The following is a 15,565-nucleotide window of genomic DNA, read 5'->3' on the forward strand; positions in this document are numbered from 1 at the left end:
ATTCCCGGGAATTCTCTGGGGACGGAGCCACGTGACTCCCCACAGCGGTCACGTGGCCGGCGCGGACAGACCACATGACACCCGGGTGATCACGTGGACGCGGGGCAGATGACGGCCCTGGGTCACGTGACCGGAGTGCTGGGGTCACGTGACACTCGTGGTCACGTGTCGTGCGTGGTGGCCACACGTGATCCAGGCGGTCACGTGGTGGGGACGTTTTCTGATTTTGGGGGGGAATTTTGGGGTTCCTGGAGGGATTTTTGGGGTTCTTGGGGAGGAATTTTGGGGTTCCTTGAGCGGATTTTTGGGGTTCCTGGGGGAACTTTGGGTTTTCTGGGAAGGATTTTGGGTTTCCTGGGAAGGATTTTTGGGGCTCATGGGGAGGATTTTGGGGTTCCTGGGTAGGAATTTTGGGCTTCCTGGAAGGATTTTGGGGTTTCTTGAGAGAAATTTTGGGGTTTCTGGAGAGGATTTTGGGTTCCTGGGAAGGATTTTTGGGGTTCCTGGGGAAGATTTTTGGTTCCTGGGTAGGAATTTTGGGGTTCCTGGGGGAATTTTTGGGATTTCCCCCGTGAAATCCTAACCCGGAAGACGCCAAAAACCCGCAAAAAAAAAATACAAAAAACAAACCAGAAACCACAAAACAAAACAAAACAAAAAAGGAAAAAATTGACCGCACAAACCACCCCAAATTTTTTCCTTTTATTTCCATCCCGTACAAAAATCATCCGGAAAAAAAAAAAAAAAAACCGCGGGGACCCCCCTCAAATTGGGGAGGGGGATCCCAGAACCAGCGAAAAGAAAAAAAATTGGGGGTGGGGGAAATAATTTTCAGTGGGGGGAGGGGGAAATAAAATTTTGGGGGAGGGGAAATCCCTGAGAGAAGGGGGGACCCCGGAGGGGGTGGGGGAGGGGGCTCAGACGTACTCGCGGGAGCTGGGGGGGCGCTGGGGGGGGGTCTTGGTGCGGGGGTACCCCCGGGACGCCCCTCCCCCACCGCAGGAGCAGCCGGACGAGGCCAGGAGGGACCCCCCGAGCAGAGCCAGGGCCGAACCCGCCCAGCCCAGGAACAGCGCGGAGCCGAACTCGAACCTGGGCAGGGGAGAACGGAACCGAAATTATCGGGAAATGGAGCAAAATGGGCAAAAAAACCCGACAGGAATAACCCGAAATATCCCAAAATAGCAAAAAACCCGAACGGAATAACCCGAAATATCCCAAAATAGCAAAAAACCCGACCGGAATAACCCGAAATATCCCAAAATAGCAAAAAACCCGTCAGGAATAACCTGAAATATCCCGAAATTAACCCAAAATATCCTGAAATAAACCCAAAATAGCAAAAAACCCGACAGGAATAACCCGAAATATCCCAAAATAGCAAAAAACCCGAACGGAATAACCCGAAATATCCCAAAATAGCAAAAAACCCGACAGGAATAACCCGAAATATCCCAAAATAGCAAAAAACCCGACCGGAATAACCCGAAATATCCCGAAATTAACCCAAAATATCCTGAAATTAACCCAAAATAGCAAAAAACCCGACCGGAATAACCCGAAATATCCCAAAATAGCAAAAAACCCGTCAGGAATAACCTGAAATATCCCGAAATTAACCCGAAATATCCTGAAATTAACCCAAAATAGCAAAAAACCCGCCTTGAATAACCCGAAATATCCCAAAATTAACCCAAAAGAGCAAAAAACCCGAACAGAATAACCCGAAATATCCCAAAATTAACCCAAAAGAGCAAAAAACCCAAACGGAATATCCCAAAATATCCCAAAATAGCAAAAAACCCGACAGGAATAACCCGAAATATCCCAAAATAGCAAAAAACCCGAACGGAATAACCCGAAATATCCCAAAATAGCAAAAAACCCGTCAGGAATAACCTGAAATATCCCGAAATTAACCCAAAATATCCTGAAATAAACCCAAAATAGCAAAAAACCCGACAGGAATAACCCGAAATATCCCAAAATAGCAAAAAACCCGACCGGAATAACCCGAAATATCCCGAAATTAACCCAAAATATCCTGAAATAAACCCAAAATAGCAAAAAACCCGACAGGAATAACCCGAAATATCCCAAAATAGCAAAAAACCCGACAGGAATAACCCGAAATATCCCAAAATAGCAAAAAACCCGAACGGAATATCCCAAAATATCCCAAAATAGCAAAAAACCCATCAGGAATAACCCGAAATATCCCAAAATAGCAAAAAACCCGTCAGGAATAACCCGAAATATCCCAAAATAGCAAAAAACCCGACCGGAATAACCCGAAATATCCCGAAATTAACCCAAAATATCCTGAAATTAACCCAAAATAGCAAAAAACCCGACCGGAATAACCCGAAATATCCCAAAATAGCAAAAAACCCGTCAGGAATAACCTGAAATATCCCGAAATTAACCCAAAATATCCTGAAATAAACCCAAAATAGCAAAAAACCCGACCGGAATAACCCGAAATATCCCAAAATAGCAAAAAACCCGCCTTGAATAACCCGAAATATCCCAAAATTAACCCAAAATTGCAAAAAACCCGAACAGAATAACCCGAAATATCCCAAAATTAACCCAAAAGAGCAAAAAACCCGAACGGAATATCCCAAAATATCCCAAAATAGCAAAAAACCCGACAGGAATAACCCGAAATATCCCAAAATATCCCAAAATAGCAAAAAACCCGAACAGAATAAACCAAAATATCCCGAAATTAACCCAAAATAGCAAAAAAACCCAAACAGGAATAACCCAAAATATCCCGAAATAGCAAAAAACCCAAACACAATAAACCAAAAAATCCCGAAATGAACCCAAAAAATCCCAAAATTAACCCAAAATAGCAAAAAACCCGAACAGAATAAACAAAAATGTCCCGAAATGAACCCAAAAAATCCCGAAATGAACCCAAAAAAATCCCGAAATGAACCCAAAAAAATCCCGAAATAAACCCAAAATATCCCAAAATTAACCAAAAATGGCAAAACATCCGACCAGAATAACCCAAAATATCCCAAAATATCCCGAAATAGTAAAAAAACCCGACAGGAATAACCCCAAATATCCCGAAATTTACCCAAAATCCCCGAATTTTACCCCAAAAATTCCCCCTCGAATTTAAAACCCCACTCCAAAAATCTCTAAAAAAATCAAATTAAATCCCCAAAAATCGCCCCAAAATCCCCAATTTCTCCCCAAATCGACTCCTCAAAACCCTCCCGTGACCCCAAAAATCCCAAAAATCCCCAAAAACCCCAAAATCCCCGAATTTCACCCCAAAAATTCCCCCTCAAAATCAAAAACCCCACTCCAAAAATCTCTAAAAAACTCAAATTAAAATTCACGAATTTCGCCCCCAAATCCCCAAATTTCTCCCCAAATCGACTCCTCAAAACCCTCCCGTGACCCCAAAAATCCCCAAAACCCCAAAATTTCAAAAACCCCAAAATCCCCGAATTTCACCCCAAAAATTCCCCCTCGAAATTAAAAACCCCACTCCAAAAATCTCTAAAAAAATCAAATTAAAATTCACAAATTTCGCTCCAAAATCCCCAAATTTCGCCCCAAATCGACTCCTCAAAACCCTCCCGTGACCCCAAAAATCCCCAAAACCCCAAAATTTCAAAAACCCCAAAAATTCCCCCTCGAAATTAAAAACCCCACTCCAAAAACCTCTAAAAAAATCAAATTAAATCCCCAAAAATCGCCCCAAAATCCCCAAATTTCGCCCCAAATCGACTCCTCAAAACCCTCCCGTGACCCCAAAAATCCCCAAAAACCCCAAAATCCCCGAATTTGACCCCAAAAGCTCTCACTTGTAGTTGACGGGGACGGTGACGTCATAGAAGTTGGTGACGATCCTGTGGCCGTACCAGGAGCACGCGACGAGCCCCAGCAGCCCTGGGGACCCCAAAATCCGCTGGAATCGCCCCAAAAAATAAACCCCTCCCCCCCCCTCCCCCCCCCGCCTACCGGAGATGGGGAAAAAAAAATAAAAAAAAAAAAAAAAAAAAGGGGGGGAGGGGAGGGGAGGGAGAGGGGGATTTTGGGGAAAAAAAAAAATGGGAATTTTGGGGAAAAAAATTGGGGGTTTGGGGGGTAAAAATGGGAATTTTGGGGGGAAAAATGGGGGGATTTGGGGAAAAAATGGGATTTTTGAGGGGGAAAATGGGGGTTTTCGGGGGGGTAAATGAGGATTTTTGGGGAAAAATTGGAGGATTTTGGGGTAAAAATTGGGGTTTTGGGGGGGAAATGGGGATTTTTTTTGGGTGCCTCAACCCTATTTTGGGGGGTCCCGGTTCTTTTTGGGGGTCCCGGTTCTATTTTGGGGAGTCCCGGTTCTATTTTGGGTGGTCCCGGTTCTATTTTCGGGTGGTCCCGGTTCTATTTTCGAGGGTCCCGGCTCTATTTCGGGGGGTCCCGGTTCTATTTTGGGTGGTCCCGGTTCTATTTTGGGGGTCCCGGTTCTATTTGAGGTGGTCCCGGTTCTATTTCGGGTGGTCCCGGTTCTATTTGAGGTGGTCCCGGTTCTATTTCGGGTGGTCCCGGTTCTATTTGAGGTGGTCCCGGTTCTATTTCGGGGGTCCCGGTTCTATTTGAGGTGGTCCCGGTTCTATTTCGGGTGGTCCCGGTTCTATTTTGGGGGGTCCCGGCTCTATTTTCGGGTGGTCCCGGTTCTATTTGAGGTGGTCCCGGTTCTATTTTGGGTGGTCCCGGTTCTATTTCAGGGGTCCCGGTTCTATTTTGGGTGGTCCCGGTTCTATTTTCGAGGGTCCCGGTTCTATTTTGGGGGTCCCAGTTCTATTTGAGGTGGTCCCGGTTCTATTTTGGGGGTCCCGGTTCTATTTTGGGTGGTCCCGGTTCTATTTTCGGGTGGTCCCGGTTCTATTTTGGGTGGTCCCGGTTCTATTTCGGGGGTCCCGGTTCTATTTTGGGTGGTCCCGGTTCTATTTTCGGGTGGTCCCGGTTCTATTTTGGGTGGTCTCGGTTCTATTTTGGGTGGTCCCGGTTCTATTTGAGGTGGTCCCGGTTCTATTTTGGGTGGTCCCGGCTCTATTTCGGGGGGTCCCGGTTCTATTTTGGGTGGTCCCGGTTCTATTTTGGGGGTCCCGGTTCTATTTGAGGTGGTCCCGGTTCTATTTCGGGTGGTCCCGGTTCTATTTCGGGGGTCCCGGTTCTATTTGAGGTGGTCCCGGTTCTATTTTGGGTGGTCCCGGTTCTATTTCAGGGGTCCCGGTTCTATTTTCGAGGGTCCCGGTTCTATTTTGGGGGTCCCAGTTCTATTTGAGGTGGTCCCGGTTCTATTTTGGGGGTCCCGGTTCTATTTTGGGTGGTCCCGGTTCTATTTTCGGGTGGTCCCGGTTCTATTTTGGGTGGTCCCGGTTCTATTTCGGGGGTCCCGGTTCTATTTTGGGTGGTCCCGGTTCTATTTGAGGTGGTCCCGGTTCTATTTTGGGGGGTCCCGGTTCTATTTTGGGTGGTCCCGGTTCTATTTTGGGGGTCCCGGTTCTATTTGAGGTGGTCCCGGTTCTATTTTGGGTGGTCCCGGTTCTATTTTCGGGTGGTCCCGGTTCTATTTTGGGGGTCCCGGTTCTATTTTGGGGGTCCCGGTTCTATTTCGGGTGGTCCCGGTTCTATTTTCGGGGGTCCCGGCTCTATTTTGGGTGGTCCCGGTTCTATTTTGGGTGGTCCCGGTTCTATTTGAGGTGGTCCCGGTTCTATTTTGGGTGGTCCCGGTTCTATTTTCGGGTGGTCCTGGTTCTATTTTGGGTGGTCCCGGTTCTATTTTCGGGTGGTCCCGGTTCTATTTCGGGGGTCCCGGTTCTATTTGAGGTGGTCCCGGTTCTATTTTAGGGGGTCCCGGTTCTATTTTGGGGGTCCCGGTACTATTTTGGGTGGTCCCGGTTCTATTTTCGAGGGTCCCGGCTCTATTTTCGGGTGGTCCCAGTTCTATTTGAGGTGGTCCCGGTTCTATTTTGGGTGGTCCCGGTTCTATTTTCGAGGGTCCCGGTTCTATTTTGGGGGTCCCAGTTCTATTTGAGGTGGTCCCGGTTCTATTTTGGGTGGTCCCAGTTCTATTTTGGGTGGTCCCGGCTCTATTTTCGGGTGGTCCCGGTTCTATTTGAGGTGGTCCCGGTTCTATTTTGGGTGGTCCCGGTTCTATTTTGGGGGTCCCCTCTCACCTGCCAGGATGAAGAGCGCCCCCCCCGCCGATGCCACCTTCGCTTTCCTCCGGGGGTCTTCGTCCCCGCAGCGCGTGCACTTCATCCCCGCCACGGCCGCGCCCAGGGCCAGCGGCCCCAGGACCCCCGAGAGCACCAGCAGGGCCCGGGTGGCCTGGAGGTGACCTGGGGGGACACGGGGGGGTCAGGACGGGGGGTCCTGGGGGGCTTTGGGGGGTCCTGGAGGGGTTTGGGGAGGATTTGGGGGGTCCTGGAAGGGTTTGGGGGGGATTTGGGGGGGAATTTGGGAGATTTTGGGGGGTCCTGGAGGTTTTGGGGGGGATTTGGGGGGATTTGGGGAATCACAGCAGGGCCCGGGTGGCCTGGAGGTGACCTGGGGGGACACGGGGGGGTCAGGACGGGGGGTCCTGGGGGGATTTGGGGGGTCCTGGGGGGGTTTGGGGGGGATTTGGGGGGTCCTGGGGGGAATTTGAGTTGCCCTTGGGGAGGGAATTTTGGGCTCCCGGGGCGTTCCCGCCACTGCCCGGGGGTGACACTGGGTGGCAGCGGGTGACACTGGGTGACAATGGGTGACAATGGGTGACACTGGGTGACAATGGGTGACATTGGGTGACACTGGGTGACACCGGGTGACACCGGGTGACAATGGGTGACACCGGGTGACAATGGGTGACAATCGGTGACACCGGGTGACACTGGGTGACACTGGGTGACAATGGGTGACAATCGGTGACATTGGGTGACATTGGGTGACAATGGGTGACACCGGGTGACACTGGGTGACGATGGGTGACGATGGGTGACGATGGGTGACACCGGGTGACAATTGGTGACACTGGGTGACAATGGGTGACAGCGGGTGACAATGGGTGACACTGGGTGACACCGGGTGATGATGGGTGACGATGGGTGACGATGGGTGACACTGGGTGACACCGGGTGACAATCGGTGACACCGGGTGACACCGGGTGACGCTCGGTGTCACTTCAGTGTCACTTCGCTGTCGCTCTTCTCTGCCTCTCAGGCGCCCTTTGGCCGCGGGAACGCCCCGAAACCGGGAGGGGACAGGGAGGGGACAGGGAGGGGACAATGACAGGGACAGGGACAGGGACAGGGACACAGCGACGCCCCCAACTCCCACCAATGAAACTGCCCTGGGTCCCCAAAGTCCCCAAAGTCCCCAGTGTCCCCAGTGTCCCCAGTGCCCCCAGAGTCCCCAGTATCCCCAGTGTCCCCAGTATCCCCAGTGCCCCCAGTGCTCCCAGTGCTCCCAGTGCTCCCAGTATCACCTGGCAGTGCCAGGATGGAGTCGTAGCTCTTGCACTGGCGCTGTCCCGTGCTGGTGCTGACGCAGCTCATCCACAGTCCCTTGGAGGTCCCCAGTGTCCCCAGTGTCCCCAGTATCCCCAGTGCCCCCAGTGCCCCCAGTGCTCCCAGTGCTCCCAGTGCTCCCAGTGCTCCCAGTGCTCCCAGTGCTCCCAGTATCACCTGGCAGTGCCAGGATGGAGTCGTAGCTCTTGCACTGGCGCTGTCCCGTGCTGGTGCTGACGCAGCTCATCCACAGTCCCTTGGAGGTCACCAGGGCGGTGATGATGTTGTCCCCGGCGTAGGACGACACCTCCCACTGCGGCAGCGCCGCCGCCGCCACCAGCGCGGCCCAGCCGGCCACGGCCAGAGCCAGCCCCAGGGCCTGCAGCCCGCTGTGAGCCATGGCCGGGTCTGTATGGATCGGTATTGATCGGTTATTGATCGGTATTGATCGGTTATTGATCGGTATTGATCGGTTATCGATCGGTTATCGATCGGTATTGGTACCTATGGGTACCCTATAGACACCCCATGGATCCCAGAGCCAGCCCCAGGGCCTGCAGCCCGCCGTGAGCCATGGCCGGGTCTGTATTGATCGGTTATTGATCGGTTATTGATCGGTATTGATCGGTTATTGATCGGTATTGATCGGTTATCAATCAGTATTGATCGGTATTGGTACCTATGGGTACCCTATAGACACCCCATGGATCCCAGAGCCAGCCCCAGGGCCTGCAGCCCGCCGTGAGCCATGGCCGGGTCTGTATTGATCGGTTATTGATCGGTTATTGATCGGTATTGATCGGTTATTGATCGGTATCGATTGGTTATCGATCGGTATTGGTACCTATGGGTACCCTATAGACACCCCATGGATCCCAGAGCCAGCCCCAGGGCCTGCAGCCCGCCGTGAGCCATGGCCGGGTCTGTATTGATCGGTATTGATCGGTTATTGATCGGTTATTGATCGGTTATCGATCGGTATTGATCGGTTATCGATCGGTTATTGATCGGTATTGATCGGTTATCGATCGGTCATTGATCGGTTATTGATCGGTTATTGATCGGTTATTGATCGGTATTGATCGGTTATTGATCGGTATTGATCGGTTATTGATCGGTTATTGATCGGTATTGGTACCTATGGGTACCCTATAGACACCCCATGGATCCCAGAGCCAGCCCCAGGGCCTGCAGCCCGCCGTGAGCCATGGCCGGGTCTGTATGGATCGGTATTGATCGGTTATTGATCGGTATCGATCGGTTATTGATCGGTATTGATCGGTTATCAATCAGTATTGATCGGTATTGGTACCTATGGGTACCCTATAGACACCCCATGGATCCCAGAGCCAGCCCCAGGGCCTGCAGCCCGCCGTGAGCCATGGCCGGGTCTGTATGGATCGGTATTGATCGGTTATTGATCGGTTATTGATCGGTTATTGATCGGTATTGATCGGTTATCGATCGGTATTGGTACCTATGGGTACCCTATAGACACCCCATGGATCCCAGAGCCAGCCCCAGGGCCTGCAGCCCGCCGTGAGCCATGGCCGGGTCTGTATGGATCGGTATTGATCGGTTATTGATCGGTATTGATCGGTTATTGATCGGTATTGATCGGTTATTGATCGGTTATTGATCACCTGTTGATACCCTATTGATCCCTGCTGATACTCTATGGACCCCTGGGGATTCAAATGGGACCCTATGGGCACTTACAGGGACCCTATGGAGCCCCCATAGAGACTCTGTATATGGAGACCCCATGGCACCCTATGGAACCCTATGGAGACCCTATGGACACCCCATGGCACCCTATAGAGACCCTATGGAGACCCTATGGAGACCCTATAGAGACCCTATAGAGACCCCATGGCACCCTATAGAGACCCTATGGAGACCCTGTGGACACCCCATGGCACCCTATAGAGACCCTATGGAGACCCTGTGGACACCCCATGGCACCCTATAGAGACCCTATGGAGACCCTATGAACACCCTATGGAGACCCTATAGAGACCCTATAGAGACCCTATGGAACCCTGTGGACACCCCATGGCACCCTATAGAGACCCTATGGAGACCCTATGAACACCCTATGGAGACCCTATAGAGACCCTATGGAACCCTGTGGACACCCCATGGAACCCTCTGGAGACCCTATGGACCCTATTGGGACACTATGGGACCCTATGGAGACCCCATGGCACCCTATGGAGACCCTATGGACCCTATGGGGACACTATGGGACCCTATGGAGCCCATAGAGACCCTATGGACACCCTATGGAGACCCTGTGGATGCTGATGGGCACCTATGGGCACTTATAGATACCCCGTAGAGACCCTATGGGACCCTATAGAACTCCATGGAACTGCATGGAACCCTATAGAGACCCTATAGAGACACTATGGACTCTGTGGAGACCCTATGGAGACCCAATAGAACCCTATAGAGATCCTATGGACCCTATAGAGACCCCATGGCACCCTGTGGACACCCTATGGAGACCCTATGGAACCCTACAGACACCCTATGGAGACCCCATGGCACCCTATGGACACATTGCAGAACCCTATGGACACCCCATGGAACCCTCTGGAGACCCTATGGACCCTATGGGGACACTATGGGACCCTATGGAGCCCATAGAGACCCTATGGACACCCTATAGGGACCCTATGGACTCTGTGGAGACCCTGTGGGACCCTACAGAGACCCACTGGAACCCTATAGAGATCCTATGGACTCTATGGAGACCCAATGGAACCCTATAGAGACCCTATGGAGACCCAATGGGACCCTATGGAGACCCAATGGGACCCTATGGAGACCCTATAGAGACCCTATGGACCCTATGGAGACCCCATGGCACCCTAAGGAACCCTATGGAGACCCTATGGAACCTATGGAGACCCTATGGAGACTCTATGGAGACTCTATGGAGACTCTATGGAGCCCCTATGGAACCCTATAGAGACCCTATGGAACCCTATGGAGACCCTATGGAGACCCTATGGAGCCCTATGGAGAACCTATGGAACCCTATAGAGACCCTATGGAACCCTATGGAGACCCTATGGAGCCCTATGGAGACGCTATGGAGACTCTATGGAGACTCTATGGAGACCCTATGGAGCCCCTATGGAACCCTATAGAGACCCTATGGAACCCTATGGAGACCCTATGGAGACCCTATGGAGCCCTATGGAGACCCTATGGAGACTCTATGGAGCCCTATGGAACCCTATAGAGACCCTATGGACCCTATGGACCCTATGGAGACCCTATGGACCCTATGGATGGCCTGGGGACCCTCCAGACCACCCCGATCCCTGACAGACCCTCCCCAGCCCCGACAGATCCCCTATAGATAATCAATCAATCAATCAATCAATCAATCAACCAATCAATTCCCTCTAGCGCCTCCCCCGGCCCCAAATCGATCTCTGATCAATCCCCAATACCCCCCATTGATCCCCTATTGATCCCCTATGGATCCCAAACCAATCCCAACCCGATCCCCAGTCGATCGATCCCCGATCAATCCCCAATACCCCCCTATCGATCCCCTATCGATCCCCTATTGATCCCCTATGGATCCCCTATGGATCCCCTTTCTCTCCCCAGGTGTCACCTCCGGGCCCGGATCAATCCCCTATTGATCTCCAATAGCCCCCAATCAATCTCCAATTGATCCCAACCCGATCCCAACCCGATCCCCAATCGATCGATCCCCGATCAATCCCCAATACCCCCCCATTGATCCCCTATTGGTCCCCTATGGATCCCCTATGGATCCCCTTTCTCTCCCCAGGTGTCACCTCCGGGCCCGGATCAATCCCCTATTGATCTCCAATAGCCCCCAATCAATCTCCAATTGATCCCAACCCGATCCCAACCCGATCCCCAATCGATCGATCCCCGATCAATCCCCAATACCCCCCCATTGATCCCCTATTGATCCCAACCCAATCCCAACCCAATCGATCGATCCCCGATCAATCCCCAATAGCCCCCAATGATCCCCTATGGATCCCAAACCAATCCCAACCCGATCCCCAATCGATTGATCCCCGATCAATCCCCAATACCCCCCATTGATCCCCTATTGATCCCCTATTGATCCCCTATGGATCCCAACCCAATCCCAACCCAATCCCAACCCACTCCCAACCCGATCGATCCCCGATCAATCCCCAATACCCCCCATTGATCCCCTATTGATCCCAACCCAATCCCAACCCGATCCCCAATCGATCGATCCCCGATCAATCCCCAATACCCCCCTATCGATCCCCTATTGATCCCCTATGGATCCCAACCCAATCCCAACCCGATCGATCCCCGATCAATCCCCAATAGCCCCCAATGATCCCCTATGGATCCCAACCCAATCCCAACCCGATCCCCAATCGATCGATCCCCGATCAATCCCCAATACCCCCCATTGATCCCCTATTGATCCCCTATGGATCCCCTTTCTCTCCCCAGGTGTCACCTCCGGGCCCGGCGGCGCCTCCAGGTGGGGTCGGTGCAGGGTGGGGGAGGGCAAAGGTGAGCGCACCTGTTCATAACGGCCCCGTGACGTCACCGCTGACGTCACCGCCCCGCCCCGCTGGGGGGAGGGGAACAGGTGACAAAGGGGACAATAAAGGGGGGGAGGGGTGGGGTGGGGGGGGACAAGGGTCAGGGGTGGGGAGGGGACACGCCCGGGTGGGGGGAGGGGAGGGGTGGGGGAGGGATGCGGAAATTGGGGGGATTTGGGGAGGGTTGGGGGATTTGGGGGGTCCTGGGGGGGAATTTGGGGGTCCTGGAGAAGCCTGGGAAGGATCTGGGGGGGCTTTGGGGTCCTGGGTGAGAATTTGGGGGTCCTGGGGTGGCCAGGAGGGATTTTGGGGGGGATTTTGGGGGCTCCTGGGTGGGAATTTGGGGGTCCTGGGGAGGCCTGGGAAGGATCTGGGGGGATTTTGGGGTCCTGGGTGAGAATTTGGGGGTCCTGGAGAGGCCTGGGAAGGATCTGGGGAGATTTTGGGGGGATTTTGGGGTCCTGGGTGGGAATTTGGGGGTCCTGGGGAGGCCTGGGAAGATTGTGGGTGGATTTTTGGGGGATTTTGGGGGGTCCTGGGTGGGAATTTGGGGGTCCTGGAGAGGCCTGGGAAGGATCTGGGGGGATTTTGGGGGATTTTGGGGGGTCCTGGGTAAGAATTTGGGGGTCCTAGGATGGCCGGGAGGGATTTTGGGGGAAATTTTGGGGTGGAATTTTGGGATCCTGGTGGGATTTGGGGGTCCTGGGTGATTTGGGAGGATTTTGAGGGGATTTTGGGGGGTCCAGGGAGGATTTGGGGAAATGTGGGGGGATTTGGGTGGATTTTGGGGGTCCTGAGGAGGATTTTTGGGGGAATTTGGGGGGTCTGGGGGGATTTTGGGGCGTTTTGGGTGAGTTCAGGGGAGTTTTGGGGGGCCTCGAGGGACATTTGGGGGGGTTGGGGATTCCCAGGTGAATTTTTGGGGGTCCCCAGACTGATTTTTGGGGTCTCCATGTGAATTTTCAAGTCCTCAGATGAAATTTTGGGATTCCCCAGAGGAACTTTTGGGGGTCCCCAGGTGAATTTTGGGGTCCCCGGTGATTTTCTTGGGGTCCCCAGGTGACTTTTGGGGTCCCCAGGTGAATTTTTGGGTCCCCAGTGATTTTCTTGGGGTGCCCAGGTGACTTTTGGGGTCCCCGGGTGATTTTTTGGGGGTCCCCGGGTGAATTTTTGGGTCCCTGGGTGATTTTTTTGGGGTCCCCAGGTAAATTTTTGGGGTCCCCGGTGATTTTCTTGGGGTGCCCAGGTGACTTTTGGGGTCCCCAGCTGACTCTTGGGGTCCCCGGGTGATTTTTTTGGGGTCCCCAGGTGACTTTTGGGGTCCCCAGGTGACTTTTTGAGGGTCCCCAGGTGACTTTTGGGGTCCCCGGGTGATTTTTTGGGGGTCCCCGGGTGAATTTTTGGGTCCCTGGGTGATTTTTTTGGGGTCCCCAGGTAAATTTTTGGGGTCCCCGGTGATTTTCTTGGGGTGCCCAGGTGACTTTTGGGGTCCCCAGCTGACTTTTGGGGTCCCCGGGTGATTTTTTTGGGGTCCCCAGGTGACTTTTTGAGGGTCCCCAGGTGACTTTTGGGGTCCCCAGGTGAATTTTTGGGTCCCCGGGTGATTTTTTTGGGGTCCCCGGGTGATTTTTTGGGCTCCCCAGGTGAATTTTTGAGGGTCCCCAGGTGACTTTTGGGGTCCCCAGGTAAATTTTTGGGGTCCCCGGTGATTTTCTTGGGGTGCCCAGGTGACTTTTGGGGTCCCCAGCTGACTCTTGGGGTCCCCGGGTGATTTTTTTGGGGTCCCCAGGTGACTTTTGGGGTCCCCAGGTGACTTTTTGAGGGTCCCCAGGTGACTTTTGGGGTCCCCGGGTGATTTTTTGGGGGTCCCCGGGTGAATTTTTGGGTCCCTGGGTGATTTTTTTGGGGTCCCCAGGTAAATTTTTGGGGTCCCCGGTGATTTTCTTGGGGTGCCCAGGTGACTTTTGGGGTCCCCAGCTGACTTTTGGGGTCCCCGGGTGATTTTTTTGGGGTCCCCAGGTGACTTTTTGAGGGTCCCCAGGTGACTTTTGGGGTCCCCAGGTGAATTTTTGGGTCCCCGGGTGATTTTTTTGGGGTCCCCGGGTGATTTTTTGGGCTCCCCAGGTGAATTTTTGAGGGTCCCCAGGTGACTTTTGGGGTCCCCAGGTAAATTTTTGGGGTCCCCGGTGATTTTCTTGGGGTGCCCAGGTGACTTTTGGGGTCCCCAGCTGACTCTTGGGGTCCCCGGGTGATTTTTTTGGGGTCCCCAGGTGACTTTTGGGGTCCCCAGGTGACTTTTTGAGGGTCCCCAGGTGACTTTTGGGGTCCCCGGGTGATTTTTTTGGGGTCCCCGGGTGATTTTTTTGGGGTCCCCGGGTGATTTTTTTGGGGTCCCCAGGTGACTTTTTGAGGGTCCCCAGGTGACTTTTGGGGTCCCCGGGTGAATTTTGGGGTCCCCGGGTGATTTTTTTGGGGTCCCCGGGTGATTTTTTGGGCTCCCCAGGTGAATTTTTGAGGGTCCCCAGGTAAATTTTGGGGTCCCCTTCCCTCCCCCCTTCGCCCATTCATAACCAAGCGCGCTCGATGACGTCACCCGAGACCCACCTGGCCACGCTGATTGACAGGATCTTAACGAGGTGGGCGTGGCTTCTAAACGAGACCGCACCCACTTCCGGCTTGATGACGTCATAGGCGCCATTGCAGCCCCGCCCAGGAAAGAAACAGAAACCGAAACTTTTGGGGAATTTTGGGGACCCCCCCCAAATCCTCCAGGACCCCCCAAAATTCCCTGGGACCCCAAAATCCCCCCCGGAGACCCCAAAAGTCCCTCCAGGGGCCCCAAAAATTCCCATCCAGGACCCCCCAAAATTCTCCCCGGGGACCCAAAATCGCCCCCAGGACCCCAAAATTTCCCCCCAAATCCCCCCCAGGACCCCCAAGGACTCCGAGTCCCCTCCAGGTGTCAAGGCCAGCGCGGTGTCCCTTTATTTGGGGTGTCCCCGGGGCGGGGACCCAGGTGTGTGCCCAGGTGTCCCCAGGTGTGTGCCCAGGTATATTCCAGGTGTGTCCAGGGGTGCAGGTGTGTGCACAGGTGTGTGTCCAGGTATATTCCAGGTGTGTGCCCAAGTGTCCCCATGTGTGTCCCCAGGTGTGTGTCCAGGTGTCCCCAGCAGTGTGCAGGTGTGTGCCCAGGTATATTCCAGGTGTGTCCAGGTGTGTGTCCAGGTATATTCCAGGTGTCCCCAGGTATGCGTCCAGATGTCCCCAGGTGTGTGTGGAGGTGTTTGTCCAGGTATGTTCCAGGCGTGTGCCCAGGTGTCCCCAGGTATGTGTGCAGGTGTGTGTCCAGGCGTGTGCAGGTGTGTGTCCAGGTATGTTCCAGGTGTGTGCCCCAGTGCATGTCCAAATGTCCCCAGGTTTGTGTCCAGGTGTCCCCAGGTGTGTGTGGAGGTGTGTGTCCAGGT

The 15,565-nt window shown here is 53.3% G+C and overlaps 1 protein-coding gene across 1 annotated transcript; it reads right to left on the reverse strand.

Annotated features, from left to right (window-relative positions):
- Positions 1–823: 823 nt before the first annotated feature.
- On the reverse strand, positions 824–14,833 carry LOC134055737 (claudin-7-like). The gene is made up of 6 exons (XM_062512177.1): positions 14,706–14,833; positions 12,014–12,079; positions 7,690–7,920; positions 6,201–6,365; positions 3,834–3,918; positions 824–1,092 (listed from the first exon to the last, which is right to left on the reverse strand). Exons 1-6 carry the CDS (start codon positions 14,797–14,799, stop codon positions 918–920), a joined length of 816 nt encoding a protein of 271 aa, XP_062368161.1. The 5' UTR covers positions 14,800–14,833; the 3' UTR covers positions 824–917.
- Between the last annotated feature and the right edge of the window lie 732 nt (positions 14,834–15,565).

Source organism: Cinclus cinclus, chromosome 34 (assembly GCF_963662255.1).
Source record: "Cinclus cinclus chromosome 34, bCinCin1.1, whole genome shotgun sequence".
In the NCBI taxonomy this organism is placed as follows: Eukaryota; Metazoa; Chordata; class Aves; order Passeriformes; family Cinclidae; genus Cinclus; species Cinclus cinclus.

Excerpts from the sequence above, each read along its gene's own strand:
- LOC134055737 (XM_062512177.1), bottom strand. The coding sequence starts at position 14,799 with ATGGCGCCTATGACGTCATCAAGCCGGAAGTGGGTGCGGTCTCGTTTA. Across the intron at positions 12,080-14,705 it reads CTGTCAATCAGCGTGGCCAG|GTGCGCTCACCTTTGCCCTC; the intron begins GTGGGTCTCGGG and ends CGTTATGAACAG. Across the intron at positions 7,921-12,013 it reads AGGCGCCGCCGGGCCCGGAG|ACCCGGCCATGGCTCACAGC; the intron begins GTGACACCTGGG and ends CGATCCATACAG.